Source organism: Gopherus evgoodei, chromosome 1 (genome assembly GCF_007399415.2).
Source record: "Gopherus evgoodei ecotype Sinaloan lineage chromosome 1, rGopEvg1_v1.p, whole genome shotgun sequence".
Lineage (NCBI taxonomy): Eukaryota > Metazoa > Chordata > Testudines > Testudinidae > Gopherus > Gopherus evgoodei.
Window position 1 is genome coordinate 216,370,100 of NC_044322.1, and position 20,558 is coordinate 216,390,657.

General features: G+C 47.7%; 1 protein-coding gene across 3 annotated transcripts in view; it reads left to right on the forward strand.

Annotated features, from left to right (window-relative positions):
- The window catches only part of ATN1 (atrophin 1), a 67,105-nt gene that overhangs the window by 40,781 nt on the left and 5,766 nt on the right, over positions 1-20,558 (forward strand). For all 3 annotated transcript variants that reach the window (XM_030536003.1, XM_030535993.1, XM_030536010.1), the window contains 4 exons: positions 12,192-12,404; positions 12,630-12,767; positions 13,081-13,194; positions 15,402-17,287. In XM_030536003.1, coding sequence (XP_030391863.1) covers positions 12,327-12,404; positions 12,630-12,767; positions 13,081-13,194; positions 15,402-17,287 — 2,216 coding nt within the window. In that variant the 5' untranslated portion in view covers positions 12,192-12,326. The remainder of the gene's footprint in view (positions 1-12,191; positions 12,405-12,629; positions 12,768-13,080; positions 13,195-15,401; positions 17,288-20,558) is intronic.

Sequence of the window (20,558 nt, forward strand, 5' to 3'; positions counted from 1 at the left end):
AGGACACATTTTCAGCCTCATAACTATATACATGAAATTGCAACCTATAACTTTACTATAACAGTGCTCAGTGCATCATGAGCCTTCCGAAGACACCTGACATGACAAACTTGGCATTGGATGCCACACAGTCATATTAAAAGGATGAACATGTGGGTGTAGGGTGTTCCCCCAAGGTACAGAATGTCAGAGGGTAAAATAAAAGAAAGGGGAAAGATAGGGAATTGGGGATACTAACTGAATAACTAACCAATCACATAGCAATAAGTGAGACTCTCATTAACTTCCGTGGAAATTGGATCAGGCCCTAAATGCTCACATACTAAGAAAATATAACAAAAATGCCCACTAGTCTCCCCTCAGCTTTAGGTGGCTGGTTGAGTTGGAGCTGAATGAGAAGCAAGTGGTATACCCAGCTGGGAAACCAACAGATGTCCTGGTTGTGTGGAGTGGGTCTCGGGTGTATGCCTCAGGTCCTGCCCGGCTCCAGTGCTGGGGATAGGATGACCAGATTGCAAGAGTAAAATATCAGGACACATGAGGGAGGAGGGCACACAGCCTTAGGAAGCTGTGTGTGTTTTGGGGGATGTACTGTCTCTGCTGCAGCCTTGGCTGCAAGCCACGGGGCCAGCGGCGGCTCCAGGTACCAGCACTCCAAGCGCGTGCCTGGGGCGGCAAGCCGGGGGGGGCGCCCTGCCAGTCCCTGCGAGGGCGGCAGTCAGGCAGCCTTCCGCAGTGCGCCTGCGGGAGGTCCGGCGGTCCTGCAGATATGGCGGCAATATGGCGGCGGGTACTCCGAAGCCGCGGGACCGGTGGACCTCCCGCAGGCCGAAGGCTGCCTGAGTGCCGTGCTTGGGGCGGCAAAAAGCTAACCATCTCACCTCCTAGCAGGGCTGGTGAGTGCGGCCAGGGGAGGGGACACGGCATGAGGGAGTGAGAGTCTGGGAAGTCTGTGGTGGGGATGCTGGGCAGTGAGGGGTCTAGGGGGCACTGGGCAGTGGGGGAGATCTGTGTGTGTTGGGGCACTAGTCAGTGGAGGGTCTGTGTGGGGCATTGTATAGTTGTGGTGGGGCTATGGGGAAGGGCACTGGGTAATGGGGGAAGGGGAAATCTGTGTGTGTTGGGGAACTAAAGAGTGGGGAGTTGTGTGTGGAGTGCTGGGCAGTTGTGGTGGGGCTGTGAGCAGAGAGGCGCTAGGCCGGGGTCATGGTGTGCAGGGCACCATGCATTTGTGGTGGGAAGGTTGTGCATGTGTATGGGGAGGGCATAGCAGGCCTGTCGGGCACTGGGCACAGCTGTGTGGCATGGCATGGGCCTGCCCTCAAGAAGAAGAGGCATGCTGGCAGCACAGGGCAGATGTAGCTAAGTAAGAGAGACTTGAGTCTGCTGTATTAGGGGACAAAGTCTATCCCCAGCTTGTGTAACCTGTGAGGCCTTTCTCAGTGATAAGAGTAAAGGGTACACAATTATTAATATTAGCAGAAGTGAGACTATAACTCATGGCCTCCTGGTTCCCAGTGGAATGGATCTGCCCCTAAGCAACAGGCTATGTAGATTTGGGAAAGGAGCAGGATTTATTTTGTCTTCATCCTGCCTGGAGGGTCACTGTGTGTGGACTGCTGAAGTGAGACACTGGGCTGGTGTAAATGGAATCTTGAATGGTTTTGTCAGCGAGCCAGAAACCAGCTGTGCAGTGTGAAATACAGACATACAATGGCAATTTTCAGTGTCTTACAACTCAACCAAATTTGGAAAGATTTTCATGAGGCCAGCAAAAGTCAGCTCCCAGGTCCTGCTGCAAAACCATGTAGGGGAGGATAGACAGTCACCAAGAATTTTTGATAATGGGAAGTGTAAGGTACCCGTATGAACATAAGAATGGCCATACTGAGTCAGAATAGAGATCCATCTAGCCCAGTGGCCAATGCCCGGTGCTCCAGAGGGAATGAACAGAAAATCATCTGGTGATCTATCCCTTGTCACCCATTCCCAGCTTCTGGCAAACAGAGGCTACCTATCCTGCCTAAAAGCCATTGATGGACCTATCTTCATCTAGTTCTTTTTTGAACCCTGTTATAGTCTTGGCCTTCACAACATCCTCTGGCAAAGCGTTCCACAGACTGACTGTGCATTGTGTGAAAAAATACTTCCTTTTGTCTGTTTTAAACCTGCTGCCTATTAATTTCATTTGGTGACGCCCTAGTTTCTAAGTCTTATGAGGACTAAATAACACTTCCTTATTTACTTTCTCCACACCAGTCATGATTTTATAGACTTCAATCATATCCCCCCCCTTAGTTGTCTCTCTTCCAAGCTGAAAAGTCTGTCTTATTAATTGCTGCTCGTACGGACGCCATTCTATATCCCTAATAATTTTTGTTGCCCTTTTCTGAACATATTCCAGTTCCAATATATCTTTTTTGAGATGAGGCGACCACATCTGCATGCACTATTCAAGATGTGGGCATGCCATGGATTTATATAGAGTCAATATGTTATTTTCTTTTCTCCATTGGAGGCAGGTGCAGGTATACCCCTACCTCAACGACTGGCTGCTCAGGGGCCACACCGGGGAGCAGATGATGTCTGAAATCTGATTGGTCAGATCCACATTCGAGAGACTGGAGCTCCTCCTCAGCTTGAGCAAGTCAACCTTGGCAACGACCCAAAGAATAGAATTCATTGGGGCGGTGCTGGAATCAGTTCAGGCAAGGGCACTTTTGCCAGAGTCCCAATTCCAAGTCATGATGGAGATCATTCAAGGGCTCAGGCAGTACCCGACCACTACAGTAAGGGAATCTCTGAGTCTCGTCAGCCACATGGCAGCTTGCACTTACATGATCTGGTATGCCAGACTGAAGCTCAGGCCTCTACAGGCATGGCTCACTTTGGCCTATCATCCGGGACGTGACAGACTGAATTCAGTGGTCACGGTGCCAGGGCAGCTGCTTGAGTCCCTTCAGTGGTGGCTCGAACCTGGGACAGTGTGCAAAGGAGTCCCCTTCAACCAGGGCTGGATTAACCTTTTGTGGACCCAGGCGCCAAACATCTTTGTGGGCCCCTATGTAGTCATTGTGGACTGCGAGTGTGGGCCTGGTGTAGTGGTGCCATAGTATACCCGGTACTGAATCTCAGAGACATTTTTTATTTTGATCACACACATCTCCGTGACTATATGCATTGCCATAAACAGCTCCCTCAGCCCCCTGTTTTTCTTATTGAACTGTACTCCCATGAGGATTTACCAGTGTCCACAGTGAGTAGAACTTTCATAGTGATCAAGGAAACTCCCCACAGTTTTATCTCCTTCCTCATTCAGACCTTCTCTAGCCATGTCTCCAGTACCCACCTATGTCACCAGTCACTGCATGTGGTCCTAGTCTGAGCTCAGAGTTCCACAGCCAGCAGATTCCTGATCAGTTCTGACGAATCCCTCCCTCAGCCCCCATCCTGCCATGTGAGCAAGCCACCTGCAAACACCGTTTCCCCAAAGTGAGGACTTAGGCTGATGTCTTCAGATTCCCAAGGGCGTTCTCCCTCTGCTCGCATGCTACATCTACTACCTGATCACTACCACCTCTCCCCATGCTTGTTTCTTTTCTACTTTGGGCATGCTCCCCAACAAGCTGGGGCTATTCTCCCGCTGCAAGCCTGACCTGCTTCCTCTTTCCCTGCTTCCCTTGACATTCCTTTCCTACTGGTGACCTCTGTTCCTTGAAGGTTAATTCCAGTTTCTTTATCAGCTCTAGCGTAATGGCCTCAGTAGTCACAGAGCCACTTGCAGCTTCTCTGGCTGTAGACATGGGGCCAATTGCCAGAGGCCAGCCTTAGACAGCTGCAGCTACTAGCCGCAGGAGGGGTGGCAATGCCAGGGCTGAGCATGCTTGAACCTTGCAACAGCAGCACTAGGGACTCTAAATCCTCAGCCCTAGCCCATGGCAGCTGCAGACTCTGCAGTTAAGCGCTTCCCTCCTCTAGGTCATGGCTTTAAGTACCTGAGATGCCCATCACCTGCAGCAGAGGCCACCAATTCCCACGCACCCCTCAGCTAGCACACAGTCATGCAGAAAGTGCAGCCTGAATGATTTTGGAGGCTGGGGTGCCAGGAGGTTCCCATCCCTGAGCAGCAGCTCTGCAACAAGCTCACATGGCCCCCCTCTCCTATGGGACCAGGACCCTATGAAGAAAGTGGAGTTACCCCATGTATAACCAGTTCTGTCCAAAGCCTGTTGAAGTGAGTGGAAGTCTTTTCATTGTCTTTAATGGGCTGTTCATAGAAGCAAAGGACCCATTCTAGACTCTAGGAGCAAAGTACATTCTATGCTGCACTGGTTTACTATTGTAACAGGAAGGTCTCACATTACCTAGTGAATAAGCAACACCTCCTACAGCACCTAACTTTTTCTGAGAGCTTCCCACCCAATTACTAAATGTAAACCTGCTTCACTTACAAAAGCTGAAAATATCAGGCAGTATGGTCACAAAAGCAAGGCACTTCTGAATTCAGTAGGAATTTTGGATGTGCACAGAACACAGATAGGACTGGTTCCCACATGGTTACAGAACTGCTATAACATGGAACAATTTTCAGCTTGTGTGATTGGAGGATATCTGGATCCATATTATAAGACTGTCCTACATAAATGAGGAAAAGTTGAGGCACCTTTGTGATTCTTTTGTGCCACTCTTTGTTTCTATGGGGAATTTGCCAATGGAATATCACTGTCTTCCTTTTAAACAAACAAAACTTTAAAAAAATGGTAATGGCTGCTGAAAATAGCAGTTCCAGTCCTAGTTAGCGCTGGGGAAATGCTAGCATTTGTTGCTCAATTTTGTCCTACTTTTTCTACAGCAAGTTACAGTGGATCAGTATATTTGATTTGGGAGAAATGATGATTTAGTTGGTGTTGGTCCTGCTTTGCGCAGGGGATTGGACTAGATGATCTCCTGAAGTCTCTTCCAACCCTAATATTCTACAATTCTGTGAGTCTGTAACTCTAAGTAACAGCAGCCTAAATTGAGCTTGAACATGCCTGAATTTTGACAGGTTTCAGAGTAGCAGCCGTGTTAGTCTGTATCTGCAAAAAAACAGGAGTACTTGTGGCACCTTAGAGACTAACAAATTTATTTGAGCATAAGCTTTCGTGGGCTACAGCCCACTTCATCGGATGCATGCAGTGGAAAATACAGTAGGAAGATAGATATATACACAGAAAACATGAAACAATGGGTGTTACCATACACACTCTAACGAGAGTGATCAGTTAAGGTGAGGTATTACCAGCAGGAGAGAGAGAAACTTTTTGTAGTAGTAATCAACATGGTCCATTTGCAGCAGTTGACAAGAAGTTGTGAGGAACAGTAAAGGGACGGGGGGGTGGGGGAGGGAAAATAAACATGGGGAAATAGTTTTACTTGGTGTAATGACCCATCCACTCCCAGTCTTTATTTAAGCCTAATTTAATGGTGTCCATTCTGCAAATTAATTTCAATTCAGCAGTCTCTCGCTGAAGTCTGGTTTTGAAGTTTTTTTGTTGTAATATTGCGACTTTTAGGTCTGTAATCGAGTGACCAGGGAGACTGAAGTGTTCTGCAACTGGTTTTTGAATGTTATAATTCTTGATGTCTGATTTGTGTCCATTTATTCTTTTACATAGAGACTGTCCGGTTTGGCCAATGTACATGGCAGAGGGGCATTGCTGGCACATATCACATTGGTAGATGTGCAGGTGAACGAGCCTCTGATAGTGTGGCTGATGTGATTAGGTCCTATGATGGGGTCCCCTGAATAGATACGTAGACAGAGTTGGATTTTGAGAGTGTTCAGATCTGGAAGGCAGGTGCTAAATTCCCTTTCTGAATATTAGATAAATCTGGAAAGAAAAGCCAATTTCTGCTTCCATAGCTCAGAGGTGGAAATCCTCCCATGTGCCAGGTACTGTATCTAAAGCTGTCCAGGTCCTCTATTAGAGCCTTCCCTCCCTTACTTATTATTTTAACTTCTGGTGGGATCCATGTACCTCCCTCATTAGGCTTCAGATAGAGAGGGGCACTGTCTATTTAGTCCACCCAATTCCTTCTTTGGGGGCTGCCAGGTGAGGTCACACCAGCATCCCTAATCCAGTCTGGGGAAGTCTTCTGAGGGTGCTGTCTGGGCCAAAGCCTTCTACTCCTTGGGCACACTTGTTCTCCATTTACTGCGCCCCCCTTCTAACAGCCAGCTCTCCATTCTCAGCAAGCTGCAGTGCATGGAGTCTTAGCTTCCTCACTCGTTCGCACTTCCTTTCCTGTTGATAGCTGCCAAGAGAATGCTGGGAAATGTAGTTCCTTCCCTGCTCCAGAGCTGGCTCTATAGGCTCAGAGCTGGCTAAGGAACTACAGCTCCCAGGGCCCCTTGGGTTCTCAGCTCCCATGTTGGATCCGTGCTGCTCCGAGGCTCCTTGCTCTCAGGGCTTCCGCTTCTGCAGTGCTGCTAGAGGAGAGGAAGTAAGTGTTATGGGACCCTTCTGAGCTTGGGTCTGGCGCTATGGAGCCATTGGTACTATGGTAAATCTGGTACTGCCTTCAACAGCCCTCAGCCCTCCTTGTCCCTAGTAATGGACGCATCAGCTCTGGGATGGGGAGCGCACTTGGGAGACCTCCAAATACAGGACCTTTGGTCACAGGATGAGCTCTCCCTCCATATCAACATCAAGGAGCTGAGGGCAGTGCGACTAGCATGCCAGACATTACAAGGTCAGTGTGCAGCAGTTCTGACGGACAACGCCACTGCCATGTTTTACATCAACAAGCAGGATGGAGCTCAGTCCTCTCCCCTATGTCGGGAAGCTCTCTGGCTGTGGGAGTTCTGCATAGCCACTCCATTCACCAGGAAGAATCCTATCTACCAGGAGTTGAGAACACACTGGCGGACCACCTCAGAAGGTCCTTCCACAATCACAAGTGGTTTCCCAGGGTTGATCTGTTCGCCTCCTGGTGCAGCAGAAAGTTCCCAATATGCTGCTCCTTCCAGAAACACAGCCCAGGCTCAATCATAGATGCATTCCTGTTACTCTTGGGAGGCCGCCTGCTCTACGGCTTTCCCCCATTCCCTCTTGTGCACAAGGTCCCACTCCAGGTCCACAAGAACAAGGCAGAGATAATTCTGGTAGCACCAGCGTGACCTCGACATCGCTGGTACACCATACTCCTGGAACTGTCAGTGGACAGACCGGTCACATTGCCTCTCCTCCCTGACCTGATCACTCAAGACCACAGTCGCCTTCATCATCCCGACCTGCAGTCCTTCCACCTCACGACTTGGAAGCTTCATGGCTGAACCCCATGGAGCTTCTAAGGGAGGTCCTACTCAGCAGCAGAAAGCCCTCCACTAGAGTCACATATCTGGCAAAGTGGAAAAGATGTACTTGTTGGTATGACCAGCGTAATACACCCTGTCTCTAGGCACCTGTACCTCTCATCTTAGCGTACCTTCTGTGCCTGAAACAGCAAGGCCTGAAAGTGTCCTCCATAAAGGTACACCTCATTGCTATCTCGGCCTTCCACCTGGGAGCATCTGGACTCTCCATCTTCGTCAACCCTACGGTTGGTTGGTTCCTCAAGGGTCTGGAATGGCTGCATTCTCAGATCAGACAGCCTGTCCCTGCATGGGACCTTAGCTTGGTCCTCTCCAGGCTAGTGGGGCCCCCATTTGAACCACTGGTGACTTGCTCCCTTCTCTATCTGTCATGGAAGGTAGCTTTTCTCATTGCCGTTACTTTAGCAAGGAGAGTGTCAGAGTTAAAGGCCCTTACCTCAGACCCACCTCATATGGTTTTCCACAGGGATAAGGTGCAACTCAGACCTCACCCAGCCTTTCTTCCTAAGGTTCTGTCACACTTCCACACTAATCAGGACATTTTCCTGCCTGGTTTTTATCCTAAGCCTCATGCCAGTAGCTGTAAGCAAAGGCTGCACTCCCTGGATGTTCAGCGTGCACTAACTTTTTACATCAAGCTCACTAAGTCATTCAGGAAGTTGAGCCAGTTGTTCATAGTGGTGGCAGATCAGATGAAAGGGCTCCCAGTCTCAGTTCAAAGAATATCTTCCTGGATCACGTCGTGCATCCACACATGCTACAGGCTGGCCAGAATACCAGCCCCGGCTCTTATGACACACTGCATGGGGGTTCAGGTCTCCTCAGCAGCATTCCTGGCCCAGGTCCCAGTATAAGAAATCTGCAGGGCAGCAACTTGGTCCTTAGTACATACATTCACCTCTCATTACGCCATTGTCCAGCATGCCAGAGATAATGCGGCTTTTGGCAGAACGGTGCTCCAATCAGTGATTCCATAACTAGGCTTGGAATTGGAATCGATATGAGCAATCACTCAAAGAAGAAAAAATGGTTACCTTCTCGTAACTATTGTTCTTTGAAATGTGTTGCTCATATCCATTCCAAACCCATCTGCCTTCTCCTCTGTCGGAGTAACCGGCAAAAAGGAACTGAGGAGGCGCCAGGTTGGGAGGGTCATATATTGAGTGCCATGCAGGCACAACTCCAGGGGGCTCCACAGCCGGCCCGCGGGTGCTGCTAGGGAAAAATCTTTCTGATGACTGTGCACGCAGCACGCACATACCTAATTGGAATGGATATGAGCAACGCATCTCAAAGATAAACAGTTACAAGAAGGTAACTATTTTTTCTGTTATCTTTTTTGACTGTTGCTGCACACTGAGTGGATGTTTTCAAAGAGCGATCCACAATAACTCCAAGATCTCTTTCTTGAGTGGTAACAGCTAATTTAGATCCCATCCTTTTGTATGTATAATTGGAATTGTTTTCTAATGTACATTACTTGCATTTATGAAAACTAAATTTCATCTGCCATTTTGTTGTCCAGTCACTCAGTTTTGAGAGATCCTTTTGTCTTCCTGGGACTTAACTATCTTGAGTAGGGGTCCCTGCCATTCTCCCTGTCATTATGAATGTAGATATGAAAGGCTGATCATGTTTCTATTTCATAAAAAGGTCAGAAAGCACCACTGTGATCATCCAGTCTGACCCCTTATATAGCAGGCCATAGAATTTCACACAGTAATTCCTGTATTGAGCCCAATAATTTGTTATTAAATTACATTATATATTTTAGAAAGATGTAGTGATTCCAGGTGATGGAGATTTTATGACAGCTTTCAGTAATCTGTTCCAGTGGCTAATTACTCTCACTTAAAAATGTGCATAATATTTGTGTCTGTTTGAAATTGTGTGTTGTACATTTGATCTATATTTTGTAGCTATTCTAGGAAACATTTTTGATAAGAAAGAAATTTGGAGTGTATTCAGCTTTGTATTCTTTCTCTGACATGAGTGTGGTATGTGGAGATAAGACTCGTTGTCATTATTAAGCTATTAAATAACGTAGTGTTGGAAGGTTGGAGTTAAAATTGTGCATTATAGTTTGATGTGTGACCTGAGGATGATCGTATTGTTGAATTTAAAGTGTGTGTGTTAGAGAGTTTATTGGCATGTTGGTGTCATTTATGTCTTATGATGGCACTGGGCTAATGCTTGGAAACTGCATGTGAATGTTGTCTTTAGCTTAGAATTTCCTTGCTTTTTAGTATGTGCATTATGAGGAAATTCACTTGAGAAATGGCTGGATAACCCTACTCAGAGAGTAGTTATTAATGGTTTCCAACTCTGCTGGAAAGGTATAACAAGTGGGGTTCCACAGGGGTCTATTTTGGGACTGGCTCCGTTCAATATCTTCATCAAAGACTTAGATATTGGCACAGAAAGTATGCTTATTAAGTTTGCAGATGATACCAAACTGGGAGGGATTGCAACTGCTTTGGAGAATAGGGTCATAATTCAAAATGATCTAGACAAATTGGAGAAATGGTCTGAGGTAAACAGGATGAAGTTTAATAAAGACAAATGCAAAGTGTTCCACTTAGGAAGGAACAATCAGTTTCACACATACAGAATGGAAAGAGACTGTCTAGGAAGGAGTATGGCAGAAAGGGAACTAAGGTTATAGTAGACCACAAGCTAAATGTGAGTCAACAATATGATGCTATTGCAAAAAAAGCAAACATGATTCTGGGATGCATTAACAGGTGTGTTGTGAGCAAGACACGAGATGTCATTCTTCTGCTCTACTCTGCGCTGGTTAGGCCTCAACTGGAGTATTGTGTCCAGTTCTTGGCACTGCATTTAAAGAAAGATGTGGAGAAACTGGAGAGAGTCCAGAGAAGAGCAAAAAGAATGATTAAAGGTCTAAAGAACATGACCTATGAAGAAAGGCTGAAAGAATTGGGTTTGTTTAGTTTGGAAAAGAGAAGACTGAAAGGGGACATGATAGCAGTTTTCAGGTACCTAAAAGGGTGTCATCAGGAGGAGGGAGAAAACTTGTTCACCTTAGCCTCTAACGGATAGAACAAGAAGCAATGGGCTTAAACTGCAGCAAGGGAGATTTAGGCTGGACATTAGGAAAAAGTTCCTAACTGTCAGGGTAGATAAACACTGGAATAAAATTGTCTAGGTAGGTTGTGGAATCTCCATCTCTGGAGATATTTAAGAGTAGGTTAGATAAATGTCTATCAGGGATGGTCTAGGCAGTATTTGGTCCTGCCATGAGGGCAGGGGACTGGACTCGATGACCTCTCAAGATCCCTTCCAGTCCTAGAGTCTATGAATCTATGAATAAATTAATTCATATGGAAATTATTGTTATATGGGCCCCAGATGACCTGCAGCATGAGGAGCAGATAAAATATGAATGAAGTTAAAGTCGCAAGTGCCTTTCATCTGAGGGATCTCCAAGCAATCTGAAAGAATCAATTAAATAGATCTCACACTCCCCCCACTCCTCCAAGAAGTAGGTCAGTATCATTGTCCCCATTTTATAGATGGGGAAACTGAGATACAGGAAAGAGAATTTCCCAAGGTAAAAGAGCAAGTCAAAGGCGGGGCTGCGAATGGGATCCAGGAATCCTCACTCCCAGTTCCTTTGCTTTAACCCACTAGACTCAAACTCCCTTGCTAGAGCAAGGAATAGAATAGCGAATCCTGATTTCCCTTGCTACAGCACTCTAGGACCCACTCCCCGCCCAGAGCTGGAATTGACTGTAGGAATCCTGATTCCCAATCTCCCTGTGCTAACCCATTAAACTCCAGCCCATTCCCAAAGCTCTCAGATGACTCCTTGCCCTTAATGCCTTATGCACTAGATCTACTTTTCTCTCTGGGAACTATCCACCCTAGGGATAGAGTCTGTGAGGGGGCGCATGTCCCAGAGCAGAGATGGGATAGTCTTTTTGTGGCTCAGGGGAAACCGCACCTGGAATTATGCACTCAGCCATTGACCCCTCAGTCCCAGAAAGACAGTGACAAGCTGGGAGAGCTCAGAAGAGGCACAGAAAACACTTCAGGGATCAGAATTCTGAGGAAAAAAATCAAAGTTAAATGGGCCAGATTTTGTCTGTGGCTTGCAAAGTCAAGTTAAAGTGCATATGCTTGTGTATATTGGGCACCCCTTCAGATGTACAGCGTGAACAGGACTTGTCAGCATCTCTGTATAATAAGCTTGTTGCAAATGTGGTGCATTCATGGATGTGTGTATTGTTGGGGCTGAGTTTGCATAACATAACCCCCTGCAAAAGCCACTCGGAGACCATTTCTCTGGGTGAGCTATGACTGTTACATAACTGGGCAAGAGTATTAAGGTCAGGACTGCACTGAGACCTGCTGCAAAGAGCTTTTTATAGAGTCAGAAGAATCATAATTGTGAACTTAAATGCTAATGTTTTTAAGCAGTTTCTTTCTTTCTTTTTTTTTAATCGCTCCTTTAAATAAAAAAGTAACCAGGGAAATGAAATATAAAAACAATTTGAGATAATGTAAAAATTCAACACCCCAAATACTGAGGGAACCGATTTCTTCCATCAGATGGGTACCACTCCACTACAATGGGAGTAAGAGATAATAATCTTAAATAATTTTCTGTGGACTTCCAGTGAGCAAGCATTAAAATTATTATCTCTTATTAGTGAAGATCCCCAGGTTTATAAATAAAAGATATGGCAACAGTAGTAATTTTTTGACATTTATATCAGGAGCTGAAATTTTGGTGTGAAGTGGTCTCATACAAACAACTCACTCTCTCTTTTTTCATTTTTCTGTCTTTGTCTCTCTCTCTGTCTTTCAGGGTCCACTAAGAACCCTGTAGTAGCTCTGGAGTGAGCCTGCATCTTCTGGAGGAGCTGATCCTGCCCAAATCCCTGAGGCCATCATCTCAGTCTCCCGGGGAACAGTGGAAGAGGGGGGAAAGGGAAACAAATTTATGTTTTCATTCAACTGGGCCAAGGAGAATGGGGGTCCCACACCCAAAAGAATGAAGACTCGACAGAACAAAGACTCGGTATGTGAAAGGGGAGGAGGTGGTGGGGAACCAAGGACTGGAAAAGAAAGAGAGCTGTGGGTCAGGACTGAGGTGCATCAGCAAAGCTATGTGGTGCACGTAGGACTGGAGCAGTGGAATGATGTGGGTTAGCACTGAGGGCCTCAGCAGAGCTGGAAGTTGGGGCGGGGGTTGCATAGAAGGGGGAGCTGCAGGGCGCTCTCAGTGTGTTTTATCTCGTCTTAGATGTCAATGCGGAGTGGACGGAAGAAGGAGACTCCGGGACCCCGAGAGGAGCTCAGGTCACGGGGCCGAGCCTCCCCAGGTGGCATCAGCACTTCTAGCAGTGATGGCAAAACTGAGAAATCCCGGCAAACCAATAAGGTAGGAAACATTAGTGTGATATTGAGTGGTATCATGAGGTCCACCAAGAACCTGGCAGAGATTGAGTCTTCGACCCTGCCCTCTGCTTATCCCCCAACCTTTTTACCAAGAGTTTATACCCCACCAGCCCTTTTCAGTGTTTGTTTTTGCGAGGTTGTGACCTGGTAGAGAAACCATGACTCCTAAATCCCCAGGGTCCTGTGTCAATCTGTCCATTTTGTGTACAAATCACTTGTATGTCAGCATCTCTCACCCACTATGGGAGCTTCGGGAAGGAGTTCCATGTGTGACCCTTCCCTCCTCTCCCTTGCAGAAAGGACGGGTGGAGGAGTCCTGTACCCCCAAAGGTAACAAGCAGGGCCGGATGGAGGAGATTTCAGAGAGTGAAGGGGAGGACAGCAATGCCCCCAAGAAAACCAAAACTGAGGTGAGTTTCCCTTTGCACTCCACAAACACCTCCATGGTCTGGTGCAGGAAAAAAGCCTCTGGGAGTTCTCCCTCCCTCCCTCCCTCCCTCTTGCGCTGGATCACGATCTAGCCCGCTGCACTGGATCACACCAGTGTGGTGGTTGTGGGCTGACAGGCTTTATCAAGCAAGAAGAGACAATCCTCCCCCATAAATAGGCCTCCTCCCACATTTCAGGGACTTGGCCCAGTCCCAGCACTTCCCTTTTCGGGGGCAGGAGGTGGTTCCCCAGAATCCAGGAGCATGTAGTTCCCCAGGATATCCCTGTCAGGTCTAGCATATCTTCCATCCAACTTGTCCTCTGGGCTTGAGATCGTGCTGGCCACAAATCATCACTCGCTGGATTTAGGTCTGGCTCAGCCTTCTAGTCTGGGACCTCCAAGCAGCCCTGGATGTGATCAGCTCGCTTGCTGCTTTGTCAATTCAGGGACACGGATTGTGTGTCTGGGCTGTCTGGAACTGCCCTACAGTGATTCTAGTGAAGTTCTTATATGAGGGGACTGGTATTAACACACATGAATTCTCTTCCTGTCTCTGGGAGGGCTATAGGGCCTAACAGTTTAGAGCAGAGGACACTGGGAATCAGGACTCCTGGTTTCTATTCTCAGCTCTTCCCCTCACTTAGTGTATGATCTTTGCCAAGTCCTTTCCCTCTCCTTATTACTGTTGGCATTTCAGTGGTCTCCAGAAGCCCCACCCAAGATTGGACCCATTGCTGTAGGCACTGTAGAAACACACAGTAAGAAAAAGCTGTGCTCCAAAGAGCTTACCGCTAACTAGATAAGGCAGATGCAGGATTTTTAAGCTCTTTGGAGCAGGGCCTTCTCGTTACATGTGAGTACAGCACCCAGCACATTGGGGTCCTGATCCATAATGGGCTCCCTACACGTGACTGCAATCCACAGAATACTAATACCATTTTACAGATTGGAAACTGAGGCACAGAGAGGTGAAGTGACTGGACCAGTGTGTCACAGGGAGTCTGTGGCATAGCAAGGGATTGATTCCAGATCTCCCAAGTCCCAGTCTAATACCTTAACTACAAGACCATGCTTTCTGTGTAATAGGGGTATCAGACATCTGGCCTGCATGATGTATTCCTGTGGCCTGCAGGACATGTTCACGTTCTCCAGAATCTCTGCTTTCATTTTTTGGAGAAGTGAGTTTCTTGCCCTTCTGCTTGCAGAAATGACATTTTAAACATGACCCGAGTGTAACTGATTCAGTGTCATCTGCTTGGGTCTGCAGATAGCCTGAAATGAGGACTAAGAGGAGGGAACTCCTCAGTCCCCAGTGGTTCTCTTGCTCTTTACACAACAAACATAATATGAAGGAACCACATAGGCACAGTGGGGTCCAAGGAAATTCAGAGGAGATTCACAGAGACAGGGACAGGTTAGGTGGGGAGAAATAGAGAAAGGGGGATGGGAAGGAAGAGACGTGAGGGGCAGAGATAGCAGTGGCCCAACAGGCTGGGGGTTTCCTTCCTCAGTGCTGAATGTGACGGTAAGGCATTGAACAAATAATAATTAATCACTGAATATTTAATTAGTTCATAAAGGCCATGTTCTCCCCTTGATCTCTGTACAAATCTCCCACTGCTGTGGAGGGGGATAGTCCTGAATTATAGCCCGGACCACAGACCAGAAATTGGCTCTTTCTTCCAAATATGTTTGACACTCCTGCTTTATAACTGTTCTCTATTTGTCAATTACCCTCTCTGTCAAATGGAGCTAATGATACTTACCTACCTCCCCAGGGGTCATGAGACTTAATTCATGAATGTCTGTCAAATAGGTGGAGCTTGGCAAATGGAAAGCGCCAGGATTGTTATAAATACACTGACAAAGGACATCTGCTGTGAATCTGTTCCCTTTTCCTTTTCTGGGAGATGAATAAAGTGGGGCCAGGGGAGGAGATGAATAAAGTGGGGCCAGGGGAGGAGGAGCATCCCACAATCTTCTTTGGTGCCCCTAGAGAGCTCCAGAGAGGAGAGTCACTGGGGACTACATGTAATGGGTGTCAGAAAAGGGTGACCTTCCTTCTCAGCTCCTATAACGAGGGGTTGAGAACTTCAGAAAGGAGAATCTCTGAGGCTCAGAAAGGGTTAACTTTTTTGCTTATGCTCTGAGGGACTGTCTGATATCTCCCTCCTCTCTGCACCTCAGGAGCTACCATGTCCCCAGTCTCCCTCGGATGTTGACAGCCTTGATGGTCACAGCTTCAATGATGAGATGAGCAGTGACCCACGGGACATTGACCAGGATAACCGGAGCACCTCGCCCAGTGTCTACAGCCCAGGCAGCGTGGAGAATGACTCAGACTCGTCCTCTGTGCTGTCCCAAGGGCCATCTAACTCCTACCGTCATCCCTCACTGTTCCCCCAGAGTCCGCCACCTGCCCCTCCAATTGACAGCCTAGCCCGTCCACTCGAGCCAGGTTTCAGCCTAGCAGGCGAGGTTCACCCTCAGGCCCCTGCAGGTGGCTACCACTCTCAACTTGAGACTCAGGCATCGAGGATTTTCCAGGCCCAGGCACCACCAGTGCCTGCCTCCTCTTCCTCTTCCTCTGCTGCACATGCTCCTCTTTATCCCACTGCCAGTGTGGTCCAGGGAGGCCCCAAGGCCACTACTGGAGGGGGGGGCCTCTCAGTGCCGGGAGGGCGTGAACAGAGCCTTGGTGCCAAGCACAACCCACCACCCACTACTCCCATCTCCCTGGCCTCTGTGACAGGGGGACTACCCCCTCAGAAGACTCCCCCAGGCAACCCCCTGGCAGCACCCCCAGCTTCTGCCCCCTCCTTCCCCCATGTCACAGCCAACCTGCCTCCTCCACCAGCCCTGCGCCCACTGAATAATGCATCCACCAACTCCAACTCGCCTGGGATGGTGGGGCAGGCATTGAGTGGGCACCTCCCATCGCCCCACAGCATGGGGCAGGACAAGGCACCTGCCCCACCCCCCTCACGTTACCCCTATGCCCCCCCTCCACCCAGTTCTTCTGCTCAGTACCCTCCACCTCCCCCTGCTCAGGCCCTGCCCAGCTACAGTGCCTCCTATGCCCACTCTTTCCCCCCACCTAGTGGCCTCTCCATCTCCAGCCAGCCCCCCAAGTACACCCAGCCCTCTCTGCCCTCCCAGCCCGTGTGGAGCCAGGGTCCACCACCCTATGGCCGCCCTCTGGGCAACACTAGCTCCCACCCCACTGCCTCCTTCCCTGGCCAGCCCTCCCAGCAGCCACCACAGCAGCACCACCACCATGGCCATGGTGCTGGAGGGGGGGTCTCCCCAGCCACAGCAGCTCCTCCCCAGCCACCTGGAGGTTACCCCCACCCCTTGGAGTCAGGCACTCATCACCCTTCGCATGTTGCCTATGGACTACGTCTCTACCCACCCCACAGCCAGGCCACATACAGCCAGGCTCCTTCAGCCTCCTCTTCCTCCTCCTCCTCTTCCTCCTCCTCATCCTCTTCCCAGGGGACATACCCAGGTGTCTGCGCTCACCCCCAAGGGCAGAGTCCTGCTGCCTACACCTTCCCTCCACCACCTCCACCCTCACCTGCACATGGAGCTGGCCCACCAGTCACTTCTGCCTCTGTCACCCTCTCCACTGTCATCGCCACCATGGCTTCCCCCTCAGCCCCCTACAAGACGGTGTCACCCCCTGCTCCTCCCTCCACGGTGGCCCCCTATGGGAAGCGGGCAGGCTCACCTGCCCCCACATTCCAGCCCCCAGCTCCCTACAAGCCAGGTTCACCCCCTTCTTCCTCCGCTTCATCGTTCCGTGCAGCCACGCCCCCCGGGTACAGAATGACCTCTTCTCCGGCAGCTGGCAGCTACAAGGCCCCTTCACCTGCTCCTACTGCCCCCTCATTGCCTGGCAGCATGGGAGCCCCTGCTCCCCACCTGCCACCACTACCGCTGAGCGCTGCACAGATCAAGCAAGAGCCGTCAGAGGAGTATGAGCCCCCGGAAAGCCCAATGCCTCCAGCTCGGAGTCCTTCACCAGCCCCCAAAGTGGTGGACGTACCAAGTCATGCCAGCCAGTCAGCCAGGTGAGCAGGGGCGAGCGAGACAGAGAGAGAAAAATGAGACAGAGGGAGAAAGAAGGGGAGAGAGGAGGGTGAGGGAAGAGAGGGCGGCTTTCCAGGGCCTGCAGCAATAAGTAACCCCCACTGGAGTTCAAAAGAGTGGCCTATCCAGAGGGTGGGCCTTTGTGCAGGGCATCCAGGAAGGGCTGGGTCACTGTAGCCCCTGGCATAAATTAGAGCAAACCAGTTTGCACACTTGGCATCGTTGCAGCCCGACACCGTGGCTATACCAGGGAATTTTCCCCCAGACTTTTGGTTTATGGTACCTGTAAGCTGCCACAGTGGCATACAGTAGTGGGAGAGGGGATGAGAATCTCGCCCTGTGTGTTTGGGGAGGAGATTGGGCCACAGAGGTAGGGTGCTGGATGCAAGTAAAGGAAAGCTATATGAAAAATAAGGGACAACACTTTATTTTAAGGGACGTTTTAGGAAACACAATTTCCCTTAGCAGCTCAAGTGTACGTTTTTACTGTCCTCATTTATACAATACAAATATCATAAGCTTCAATGAACTGTTTTAAATGGTACTTCTTATCCGTTTTCATACATTTCAATACGTCTTTGTTCTGAAATCAATTCATACAACTCTTTACATGTACAATTGAAATAAAATTTAATTTGAAGCTCAGCCTTAAAATCAATATTTAGCAAGTCTTTTTACACAAGGAAAATATTCTTTCCGCTGCTGCATTTGAGATAGAAATGAACATCACAAATTCCATCAGTTTTAAGAAACTGGGAGAAGGAGCTGGCTACCATGTTTCAAAGTCCCATCCTTTCCCCTGCACACAGTATTCACTTAACCTTCTTTGCTGTAACATACTAGTGCCCATATGTGGCAAGCATTTGCTATTTACTTAGTCATTAATGAACCTTTCCCTTTCCAAAAGTTTTCTAAATTCTTCATCTCATTTTCTTACCTGTGTTATAAGTACAAAAACAGGCCTGGGGTCGAGAAATTTCTGAATATTTAGTATGTTTTAACAACAAAGTCTCAAACATGAAACCACATCCAAGATTTTTTATTTCAGGTGCACAGTTCAATGCAGTCTTAAGGCAATACCAAAAGAGAATTTTTTTTTTGAGCTTTGTGGTTAGTTTTTCTTAAAAGTAGGGCTGTCAAGGAATTAAAGAAATTAATCACAATTAAGCACACGATTAATCGCACTGTTAAACAATAATAGAGTACCATTTATTTAAATATTTTTGGATGTTTTCTACATTTTAAATATATTGATTTCAATTAGAACACAATACAAAGTGTACAGTACTCACTTTATATTATTATATTATTGCAAATATTTGCACAGTAAAAAACAAAGGAAATAGGTGAATTAAAAAATACTAATACAAGCACTGTAGTGCAATCTCTTTATAATGAAAATTGAACTTACAAATGTAGAATTATGTACAAAAAAACCTGCATTCAAAAATAAAACAATGTAAAATTTTAGAGTCTGCAAGTCCACTCAGTCCTACTTCTAGTTCAGCCAGTTGCTGACAAACAAGTTTGTTTACATTTGCAGGTGATAATGCTGCCCACTTCTTGTTTACAATGTCAACTGAAAGTGAGAACAGGTGTTCTCATGGCCCTGTTGTAGCCAGTGGTGCAAGATATTTATGTGCCAGATGCGCTAAAGATTCATATGTCCCTTCATGCTTCAATAACCATTCCAGAGGAAATGCTTCCATGCTGATGATGGGTTCTACTTGATAACAATCCAGAGCACTATTGACTGACGCATGTTCATTTTCATTATCTGAGTCAGATGCCACCAGCAGAAGGCTGATTTTCTTTTTTGGTGGTTTGGGTTCTGTAGTTTCCGCATCAGAGTATTGCTCTTTTAAAACTTCTGAAAGCATGCTCCACACCTCATCCCTCTCAGATTTTGGAAGGCACTTCAGATTCTTAAACCTTGGGTTGAGTGCTGTAGCTGTCTTTAGAAATCTCACATTGGTACCTTCTTTGCGTTTTGTGAAATCTGCAGTGAAAGTGTTCTTAAAATGAACATGCTGAGTCATCATCTGAGACTGTTCTAACATGAAATATATGGCAGAATGTGGGTAAAACAGAGCCGGGGGACATACAGTTCTCCCCCAAGGAGTTCAGTCACAAAAATAATGCTTTAATTAAATTTTTAATAAGAGTCATCAGCATGAAAGCATGTACACAGGAATGGTGGCTGAAGCATGAAGGGGCATACGGATGTTTAGCATAGCTAGCACATAAATACCTTGCAATGCCAACTACAAAAGTGCCATGCAAATGCCTGTTCTCACTTTCTGGTGACATTGTAAATAAGAAGAGGGCACCATTATCTCCTGTAAATGTAAACAAACTTGTTTGTCTTAGCGGTTGGCTGAACAAGAAGTAGAACTGAGTGGACTTGTAGGCTCTGAAGTTTTACATTGTTTTGTTTTTGAGTGCAGTGATGTAACAAACAAAAATCTACATTTGTAAGTTGCACTTTCACAATAAAGAGATTGTATTACAGTACACCTCTACCCCGATATAACGCGACCCGATATAATATGAATTCAGATCAGGGCTGGCTCCAGACCACAGCGCGCCAAGCGCATGCTTGGGGCAGCATGCCGCAGGTGGCGCTCTGCCGGTTGCCGGGACGGCGGCAGGCGGCTCTGGTGGAGCTCCCGCAGGTGTGCCTGCGGAGGGTCCGCTGGTCCTGCGGCTCCGGTGGAGCATCGGCAGGCACGCCTGCGGGAGGTCCACCAGAGCCGCGGGACCACCGGACCCCCCGCAGGGAAGCCTGCGGGAGATCCACCAGAGCCGCGGGAGCAGCGAGCTGCAGAGCGCCCCCCGCGGCGTGCCGTCGTGCTTGGGGCGGCGAAATTGCTAGAGCCGGCCCTGATTCAGATATAACGCGGTAAAGCAGCGCTCTGGGAGGGCAGGGCTGCGCACTCTGGTGGATCAAAGCAAGTTCAATATAACGCGGTTTCACCTATAACACGGTAAGATTTTTTGGCTCCCGAGGACAGCATTACATCGGGGTAGAGGTTTACTTGTATGAGGTGAATTGAAAAATACTGTTTATTTTGTTTATCATATTTACAGTGCAAATATTTGTATTAAAATATTATACACTTTGATTTCAGTTACAACACAGAATACAATATATATGAAAATGTAGAAAAACATCCAAAATATTTAATAAATTTCAATTGATAGTCTATTGTTTAACAGCGCAATTAAAACTGTGATTAATCACATTAATTT